General features: G+C 45.8%; 2 protein-coding genes across 6 annotated transcripts in view; one reads left to right on the top strand and one right to left on the bottom strand.

Annotated features, from left to right (window-relative positions):
* Positions 1-4,887: 4,887 nt before the first annotated feature.
* On the bottom strand, positions 4,888-9,195 carry LOC123384987 (protein argonaute 12-like). Its single transcript, XM_045056016.1, has 2 exons — positions 8,742-9,195; positions 4,888-4,947 (listed from the first exon to the last, which is right to left on the bottom strand). Exons 1-2 carry the CDS (start codon positions 9,193-9,195, stop codon positions 4,931-4,933), a joined length of 471 nt encoding a protein of 156 aa, XP_044911951.1. The 3' UTR covers positions 4,888-4,930.
* SEC24B (SEC24 homolog B, COPII coat complex component) overlaps positions 9,169-10,280 on the top strand; it is a 101,404-nt gene continuing 100,292 nt past the window's right edge. For all 5 annotated transcript variants that reach the window (XM_045056015.1, XM_045056014.1, XM_045056013.1 and 2 more), the window contains exon 1: positions 9,169-9,295. In XM_045056015.1, coding sequence (XP_044911950.1) covers positions 9,169-9,295 — 127 coding nt within the window. The remainder of the gene's footprint in view (positions 9,296-10,280) is intronic.

The raw sequence follows: 10,280 nt of genomic DNA, 5'->3' as shown, positions 1-10,280 counted from the left end.
TTCTACTAAGAACTCTCTCTCGGGTTTACAGATGGTTGCCTTCTCTCTGTCCTCTCATGGTCTCTCCTCTGGGCAAACAAATCTGTGTCCTAATTTCTTCTTATAAAAACACCAGTCATATTAGATTAGGGCCCATCCATAGGGCCCACTCATTTTACCTTAATTACCTCTTTAAACGTTCTATCTCCGAATACAGTCACATTCTGAGTTATTAGCGGTTAGGACTTGAAGGGGTTCGGACAGGCCCCTTGAGAATGTGCCTCTTTGGCAAGCAATGGAGACCTTGTGGGCCCAGGAGAAACTTTTCTCACACCCTTAACTACATAGAAGAATCTAAATTGGAGGGTCTTTCCAGAATAAGAGTTATTAGCAAAGATAAATTTTATCCGAGTGACTCATCTACATGACAGGGCAAACATCTAATTACCAAACATCTCTTCTTATCACCCTGTGAATAACATTCCTTTCCTCTGAAGTCCCAGACCCCTACTATTTTCTCCTTGGTTCAGAATAACATATATACCTCATTTTGCCTGTCTGTGGAATTTCCATGCCTGTATGATTTCCTTGTACATATGCTATTAAATCAGATTTTCCCCTGTCAATCTGCTTCATGCCAATCTGATTTTTAGTCCAGTTAGAAGGGCCTTTAAAGGGGGCAGGAATTCCCGCTCCCTGATATATCAATTACGAGCGGACACAATTCAGCCCATGATAGAGATTCAAATTTTGCTGGAATTTCAGTTGGGTATGCTTTTGAAGACTTTAAGGATATTAATAAATGACTTTGTAATTACTGAAAATATCAAAGCAAATGAAATCTAAGCGGCAAGTACGACGTGCTGGAAGCCGAAATGGGGAGTAAGTGTAGAGCACATGTAGTTGAATTTCTCTCCCATCGTGGAGATACCTTCTCCAGGATTCCCAAGAATCCTGATTGAATATATCCCATGTATCAAAATTCAACTCACTTGTCCTTGGTCTGGCATCTGAAGCAAAGACTTACCACTCTTCAGAAGAAAGCTGTCTAATATTTTAGGAAGTTTACCATTTTCCCATGAATTTATCTTCTCTAGTCCACCCCCTCCTCCCATACTCTTGCACATTTTTATATGTCAAGCTCTTTAAAAACTTGCCATCATAGTGATTGTTAAAAAGTGTATCCTAACCGAATTAGTATGTTCGACATTTTTAATCTGGCATGTTTCGAAGAGAATTGTATTCACACAATTGATTTTTCTAATGTAATTGAAGTTTTTCCTTTCAACTAGAAAAAAAAAATGAACTAAACCTGTAATATAGAAACACCAGGCATCCGGGAGCCTGGGGGGCTCAGTCGGTTAAGTATTTCACTGTTGGTTTCAGCTCAGGTCATGATCTCACAGTTTCATGAGTTCAAGCCCCACATCAGGCTCGGTGTGACAGTGTCGAGCCTACTTGGGATTCTCTATCTCTCTCTCTCTCTTTCTCTCTCTCTCTCTCTCTCTGCTCCTCCCCCACTTGCACTCTGTCTCTCTTAAAATAAATAAACTTTAAAAAAAAGGAAAAGAAACACCCCTTCTTATGATGTTTTAACACTGACAGCTTCATAAATAAAAATCTACCTTCTGGAGCAACACTGTATCAATTTTGCCTGCTTCCAGCAGATGGCACTGAAGATTGTGCACAGTAATTTTTGCCAAGGGTAGCACTTCCCAGCCCCTTCCTGGCTTAGCCCAGATAGAAAATAAGAATATTTCTGTGGGGTAAACACATAGGGAAGTTGCAGCCTCAGGAGACTAGGCTGGGGATCACCTGAAAGCCCCCTCAGGACAATCCTCCAATGTCTGAAGAGGATTGATATTTGGCACATCTTTTTTTTTAATTTTTTTTCAACGTTTTTATTTATTTTTGGGACAGAGAGAGACAGATCATGAATGGGGGAGGGGCAGAGAGAGAGGGAGACACAGAATCGGAGACAGGCTCCAGGCTCCGAGCCATCAGCCCAGAGCCCGACGCGGGGCTCGAACTCACAGACCGCGAGATCGTGACCTGGCTGAAGTCGGACGCTTAACTGACTGCGCCACCCAGGCGCCCCATTGGCACATCTTTTAATGCATGGCAGCCCACAGCGTCCCCTGGTACTTTGGTTGGGAAATTCTGACCCAGGTCATCTTCTTATTAATTTAGAACCTATAATGAGTTTACATTTTTATTTTTTTTTATTTTATTAGTGTTTGTTTATTTTGAGAGAGAACACACATGTGAGAGCGGGGGAGGGGGCAGAGAGAGAGAGAGAGACAGAGAGAGAGAGAGAGAGAGAGAGAGAGAGAATCCCAAGCAGGCTCCATGCTGTCACCACAGAGCCTGATCTGGGGCTCGATCCCACAAACTGTGAGATCCTGAACCAAACCCAAGAATCAGACACTCAGTTGACTGAGCTACCCAGGTGCCCAGAGTTTACATTTTTAAAGTGTACTTTACAAATATTAATCCCAACATTTTTTTTAAGTTTATTTATTTATTTTGAAAGAGAAAGTGAGCACAAGCAGGGGAGTGGCAGAGAGAGAAGGAGAGAGAATCCCAAGCAGGCTCCTTGCTGTCAGCACACAGCCCGATGCAGGGGCTCAGTCCCACCAATGGTGAGATCATGATCTGAGCTGAAAGCAAGAGTCAGACGCTTAACCGACTGAGTCACACACGTGCCCCAAATCTCAACATTTATGTCAGTGAGAGAGCAGTGAAAATTTTGACAGCATTTAGAATAAGAATTTAACATAAAAGAGGTTTAAGAATGGAAACTCATAATAATTAAATATACAGTGAATTGGGACAAACCACTTGAAAGTAGGAGCAATTCTGAAGGGCAAACAGTGAACTCATGCCTTTACAAAAATGCCATTTGTTATGGACTGAATGTTGCCCCACTCCAAATGTATATGCTGAAGCACTAACCCCCATGTAACTGTATTGGAGCTAGGTCTTTAATGAGGAGGTGATTAAGGTTAAATGAGACCAGAATGGTGGAGATCAGAGCTGATAGAACTGGCTCCCTTATGCAAAGAGACACCAGAGACATAGCTCTCCGTGTTATGTGAGGACGTAGAGAGAAGGCCAGGTTCCACAAGCCAGGAAGAGAGCTCTCGCCAGAACCTTCCCATGTTGCCACCCTGAGCTTGGACTTTCAGCCCCCAGAAGTGTGGGAAATAAATTTGTTATTCAAGCCACCCAGTCTATTGTATTTTGTTATGGCAGCCTGAGTCAATACAACATTTTTCTACAACAATAATCAGCAAGAGGAAAAATAATGACCCAAATGTTGAATACGTGGTGAGATGATCAGTGTCAACATCGGGCACCCATCAACCCAGTAGGCGCGGGTTCAGTATCTTAAAGGCATAAGAAAGTACTGCCGCTGTAGGAAGCCAGGGTAATACCAGGCCCAGTTTAATCTCTACCACATCAACAGGAGTGGGACCAGGGAGGCCTACATTGCAGCTGCTAAGTAGTTCCCTTGTCATCCGGGCAGGGCATTTCTTTCTTCAATGGACTTTCAAATGTAATTGAAATGATGCCCTTTGGAACCCTGCTACTCAACGTGTGGGTCATGGACCAGCAGCAGCAGCAGCAGCAGCAGCACCTGGGAGCTTATTAGAAATGCAGAATCTCAAGACATCCCCAAATCCACTAAATCAGAAAACTGCATTTTAGAAGATCCTCAAGTGATTCGTAGGCACATCGAAGTTCGAGAGGCACCACTTTACAACTTGCTACCAGTAAAAAGAAAAGAGTAAGCTTGGTTCTAAAGCTTCAAAGAACTGGCTCTTTCTGTTTGGTGAACATGCATATGGGGCCTAGGAGGGTAAACTCTTCTACTTACTCTGGACTTGTGAATATTAGAACAATGGGGCTTTAGAAGCCTAAGCTGATCATATGTACAAGAGTTTCTAAGGTTCTAAAAACAGGTTGTGTATCCCTGCTCTCTCCTGAATGTGTGTGTGTGTGTGTGTGTGTGTGTGTGTGTGTGTGTGTGCAAGAGAGAAAGAGAAATGTCCTAGAGATTTCAAGTTGTATAGTAGATGCTCAGTAAGTGGGAATTCCATTCGTTCAATTCCCTTCAGAATACCAGGTTAGAAATTCTCAGATGGCAGAGTTGTGGGCTATGTTTATCATATTCCCAGTGGAATATACAGGGTTGTTCAATTTAACTAATTGCTTCAGACTGCTGTGCATTTTCGGTTCTTCCGTTTTGCCAGTTTTCTTGTCTTTCCTGTATTTATTCTGGCCACTGATAACGATTGCTGCTCTCAATATGCCCATATCAATAGTACCTCCCCCGCCCCATCTTGTGATTCATTGTTTCTAACTTGCTATGGGCTGGATAAGCGGATAGCTACAGAAATTATAGTACTATATATCTGAAATAATAGCCAAATCTTCTAAGTAAGAACTTGACAGAATTTTCTGCATGCAGTTTTGTGCACAAGTTGACTATATGGTAATTATTTGCCTAATAATCCCCATCTTTTTTTTTTTTTTTCTTTTAGGATCTTAGCTGTGTCTTAGATATTCGAGACTTTCGTGACAATTAAATGACATAAACATAAGCAATCACATAATATAAACGTCAGTGAAACTGTTTCTTCCCATCACAGTATAAGTGGTAGAACTCAATTTAGAATGCCATAATAAAAAGAAAAAATAAAGATTCACAAGGAACAGAAAAAAATAATAGAGCAAGTTTATAGGGAAAAAAATCAAGAAATTCCAATATAAAAAAGTAAGAATAGGGGCGCCTGGGTGGCGCAGTTGGTTAAGCGTCCGACTTCAGCCAGGTCACGATCTCGCGGTCTGTGAGTTCGAGCCCCGCGTCGGGCTCTGGGCTGATGGCTCAGAGCCTGGAGGCTGTTTCCAGATTCTGTGTCTCCCTCTCTCTCTGCCCCTCCCCCGTTCATGCTCTGTCTCTCTCTGTCCCAAAAATAAATAAAAACGTTGAAAAAAAAAATTAAAAAAAAAAAGTAAGAATATATGTAAAAGATCCTGCATAAAATATTTGGGAACAGATTATATCTTATTCATCTGTCCATTGCCAATACCAGCTGTAGAAAGCCAGGGAAGTGCCAGACCCAGTTTAATCTGTACCACATCAATACAAGTGGAGCCAGGTAGGACTACACTGCAGCTGCTAAGTAGTTCCCTTGGTATCATCCAAGCAGGGTATTTCTTTCCCCAGTGAACTTGCAAATGTAATAGAAAGATGCCCTTTGGAATCTTGCTACTCAAAGTGCGGGCCTACTAAAAATGCAATAAATGTGTAAATAGATCAGATAAAGAAGGAGAAAGAAGAAAATTGTTTTTCATATTGGGAGAGAGACACCCAATAGGGAATGCTACTAAAGAGAAAAGGTATGGGGCACCTGGGTGTCTCAGATGTTTAAGCGTCTGACCCTCAATCTCTGCTCAGGTCATGATCTCACAGTTTCTGAGGTCGAGCCCCGCGTGGGCCTCTGTGCTGACAGCACAGAGCCTGCTTGGGATTCTGTCTCTCTCTCTCCTGCCCTCTGCCCCTCCCTCACTCATGTTTGCACATGCGCTGTCTCTCAAAATAAGTAAATAAACATTACAAAAAACACAAGAGAGAAAAAAAGGTGTTCCACAAAGGTCAGACATGATTTAAAAACTAGAGAATAAAAAAACCTGTCTGAGGATGGGAAGCCAGGCTACAGCAGAGAAAGGACTGCACTAGCATCTTCTGAGATCCACACAGGTCTTTAGTTGTGAAGTCTCCCGCAACTTCTGTTATAAAGAATGTAAGTCCCGAGTTAGGGGTGACAAATAGTGGCACATGTGTCAGAATCTAACACTCAGCAAAAATTTCCCTCCTGTACCTGCAGAAGGGCTTAATTTCAATTACAGCACTCTCCCACTGAACACAGACTTGGAGGTCAGCATTTGCTTCAACACCGCCTATCGATCAGAATCGACACAGGCACTACCATATTTGGCATTTCTGGCACTGTCATCACACATCTAAAAACGATCACTTTTAATGACTGGCAAAAAAATTGAAGAGACGTCCTGAAGAAAAGGAGCATTACCTCCCAATGTGAAAAAAAACAATGAACCAAGTCACCTTAACTTTGCTATTCAAAAGCGGTGGTTCTCGTATTTTCCTACGTGTTCAGAATCACCAGGAGAGTTTGCTGTTGGGGCCCACGTCCAGTGTTCAGTAGGTCTTAGGTGGGACCTGTTAATTTGCATTTCAAACATTTTGAGATCCATCATTCTAAAGAATACTGGAATACATTTTAAATATGCAAAACTGAAAATCCTTTGACAAGCAAAACAGTGTATCATAATTAGCATAGCTTTATGAAGAAAAATGTAAATGAACCCAGCATAGCTTGTAGTGAATGGAGTAAAGATTTTGGAGCTAAATAGACCTTGGTTTGATCTCTGGTTCTGCTATTTAAGGTTCATGACTTTTGCTAATACTGAACTCTAGAAGTCTTAGTTTCCTCTGGTAAAATGGGGATAAGAAAAATATCCCGTAGAGTTATTGCGTTATTGTGAAGACTAAATGGAAACATATACATATATATATATATATATATATATATATATATCCACATATATATATATGCATCTCAAGTGACTAGTACAGTGCCTGGCACATGGTAAGCATTCATTCACTCATTCAAGCCTTTATCCTTTTCTTCACAGATAGCTGTCATGAACTTAAAGCAAGAGAGCAAAATAACACATTTTCATAAAGTTTGTAGGATCTGGAGCACCTGGGTGACTCAGTCGGTTAAGTGTCTGACTCTTAATTTCAGCTCAGGTCATGATTTCAGGGTCATGAGATCAAATTTTGCCTCAGGCTCCGCACTGTCAGTGCAGATTCTCTCTCCCTTTTTCTCTGCTCCTCCCTTGCCCTTACGCTCTCTTTCTTTTAAAATTTTTTTTTCAACATTTATTTATTTTTGGAACAGAGAGAGACAGAGCGTGAACAGGGGAGGGGCAGAGAGAGAGGGAGACACAGAATCGGAAACAGGCTCCAGGCTCCGAGCCATCAGCCCAGAGCCCGACGCGGGGCTCGAACTCACGGACCGCGAGATCGTGACCTGGCTGAAGTCGGACGCTTAACCGACTGCGCCACCCAGGCGCCCCACTCTCTCTCTTTCTAATAAATAAACATTAAAAAAAAAAAGTTGTAGGATCTGACATGCAAAAGATTCTTATAACCATGCTAGAAAATAGAAAATACTATGGTAAATTAGTGGACAAGAGGAAGCAGCTCAGATGATAAAGATTGTGGGGAAGATGGCTGAAACATGGTCCCAGTCCTCCTCTTTAGGAGTCTCCCCTAAAACAGATAGGGCTTGCCTTCATTACATATACCTCTGATTAAAGGAAGATACATTCAGGGGCAAAATGCCAATTGCCCAGTGATTCCCTTACCCTCATAATGGTAGCCCTTAATCCAGCGTTTTTTCTTTCCTGAGTCTTTTTTCAAAGAACTCCTGGGAAGCCTTGGAACCTGTAACCATGTAATCTCCTTGATAAAGCAAAGCGTGATTTTTGCTCATGCAGGGCTTAGGTTTCTGTGGAAAAGCTGGGAATGCTGCGGAAAAGAGCTTGCCACTTCTATGTGGAGCGTGACGTCTCTTTGAAAACCCTAAAACTCAAAAGTACTTATCCAACTACTGCAATCCTATTTGTAGTCCATTTGATGCATTAAAGCACCAAATACCATTAATTCATGGGAACAACAAAAGGGAAGCTTTGCATTATCCTAGATCACACTACATGATTTCCATAATTATTCGGTAAATTAGACTTATCACTCCAGAAATATCTTGCTACATCCCATTTCAAATTCAATGTTTCTGAACAATTTCACTTTAATTGTTATTTATTTTGAGACAGAGAGAAAGCACGAGTGGGGGAGGGAGGGAGAGAGGGAGAGAGAGAGAGAGAGAGAGAGAGAGAGAGAGAGAGAGAGAGAGAGAGAGAGAATCCCCAGCAGGCTACCCCAGGGCTAGATCTCAGGAACCTTGAGATCATGACCTGAGCATAAATCAAGAGTCAGAGGCTTAACCCACCGAGGGCTTAACCATCAGGTGCCCTTGAGCAATTTCATTTCTAATAAAGATGGTAGCACACTAAGGGTTCTAAGATGGAAAAATGACTTGGGTGATAAAGTCCAAGATTTGCTTGCCAGTTAGCCTGCTGGCATAGGCCAGGGATTCAAAGATTTCAAGGTATATAATGCAGGCGGAGTTTCTGCTTTGGATGCTATAGCTTCTCATCTAAACATCAACAGAATGATGCAACTCTTGGCAAAAATGAGGAAGATAAAGTTTGTCTTCCAGTTTCTCTTGCTCTATTTCCTCCTTCCCCTTCCCTAGATTTAAGTTAGTGGGAAAAGTTTAGAATAACGCACTTATTTCGATCCTTGTGTTTATCAAAGAGAAATGTTTCCTTCTTCCTTTGCTGAGGATTACAATTTCCTACAGACAGGATTACATTTCCTGAATGCCGTATTTCCTTTAGAATTAACATTGAGAGGGAAAATTTCAAGATGAAAAACCAAAAGTGAATTCCCGTTCAGGAGGAAGGGTGGGTGGGGTCAGGCCAGTGCGGCGTGGCCCTGAGCTCCGGATGTCACCCCGAGGCTAGGGTGCGGCGCGGATCCCCCTCCCAACCCCGCGGGGCCAGGCTCTACGCGCGCGCAGCCACCGCACAGATGGGAGTCCTACCGGGGCCCATCCCTTCCCTCTCAAAGCGACCGGGGCTCCGCCGGTGCCGGAGCAGTTTAGTCGCCAGGCTGGCGGGGAGGCCGCGGCCCCGGACCCCGCCTCGAGCCTGAGCTTGCCGGGCTTCGACCTGCAGGGGGCGTTGCGTCGGCGGCCCAAGGCCTCGGTGCGGGGAGCCACCCGAGTCAGGAGCCCCGCACTCAGGGTTTGGGGCGCGCAGCACGGCCCGACGAGGCGGGCCAGGGGCCCGGCACCTGCGTCCGCAGAGCGGGTCTCCCCGGTGGAGTGCCGACACCCGGCCGCGGTCCCGGGCGACTCCCTCGGTGACGCCAGGCGCGTTCCTTCCTCTTCCTTTCGCCTCTCCGGCCCCGCCTTCCCTTCCCTCCGCCCACCTCCCTGAAGCGGAGCCGCCGCCGCCAGCAGCGCCGTCATGTCGGCCCCCGCCGAATCCCCTCATCCGGCCGCCAGCGCCCGAATCCCGCCCAAGCTTGGAGGAGCCGCAGCCTCAGGAGCCGCCGCGCCCGCCGGCCCGGGCCCGGCGCCGCACCAGCAGAACGGTGAGGCGGGCGGCCCCTGCGGAGCGCGGGGCCTAGCGCCGGCGGGGCAGCCTGGGCGGCTACTCGGGGCGGGCTGGACCGGGCCGGGCCGTGGGGGGCGTCGGGGCGGGGGCAGAGGCGGGTTGGGGCGCGGAGCCGAGGCCGCGGGCGGAGGCCGCGTGGGGGGCGGACTTTGGGGGGGGGGGGGACGCGTGGTACGGAGGGGGGGGAGGGGCGCCCTGGCGCGGGGGCGGGGGCCGACCTGGGAAAGCTGGGGCCGGGGCTGTTTACGTAATGTGACCCTAGGCCGGAAAGCGGCCGGGGTTAGTGGGGACGGTGGAAAAGGAGGGGCCCAGGTGCAGTTTAAAAACCCTCATATCCAGCCTGAGCGCAGGCGAGTTGCCCGGAGCGACCCTTTCTCCGGCGAAAAGCCGAGGCCGCAGAGTGCGTGGTCTGGAGAAAACTGGTGTAGCCATGGAACTGCATGGATTGTGCCCTTCCCGAGTCAGGAAAATTGCTTTGATTTCTGCGGCCCAGCGAGCCCGCTGCCTTGTAGGGAACTTAAGTTAGCGCTCAAGTTTGTAGACAAAAGGGTGTAAATATGCAACATAAGAGTAACCGTAACCCTGACCCAATTCGGCCTCAGGATCTGTCATTGCCGCTGCGGCTGCTGCTCTAGCGTTTGGAGTTTGCTTGTCGCGTTGTAAAGGGAGCAGGTGTCAACCGGATTTAAACGGATACCTTTAGATCTGGGTGGCTTTTTTGCCTCAGCTTCACTTTCAGAAATAAAAAAGCGTGCCAGAGTTGGCCCTGCTTTGAGGAAAGAAAGGCCTTCGTACAGGCGGCAGCAGCCTGTGCAACTTGAAAGCCGCTTTCATGCTAAGGTCGTAGGCTTTTAGTATGCAGGAGATTCAAGTGAAAAATCATCATTTCTGGGATATTCATTACCTAATCTTGAGATTTGAATGTTTGTGGATGGAGCCACGGTAGGAGGAACTCATGTTAC

The sequence above is a fragment of the Felis catus genome, chromosome B1 (genome assembly GCF_018350175.1).
Source record: "Felis catus isolate Fca126 chromosome B1, F.catus_Fca126_mat1.0, whole genome shotgun sequence".
In the NCBI taxonomy this organism is placed as follows: Eukaryota; Metazoa; Chordata; class Mammalia; order Carnivora; family Felidae; genus Felis; species Felis catus.
The sequence above is the reverse complement of the archived record's forward strand: the minus strand, read 5'-3'. Positions and strand labels throughout refer to the sequence as shown.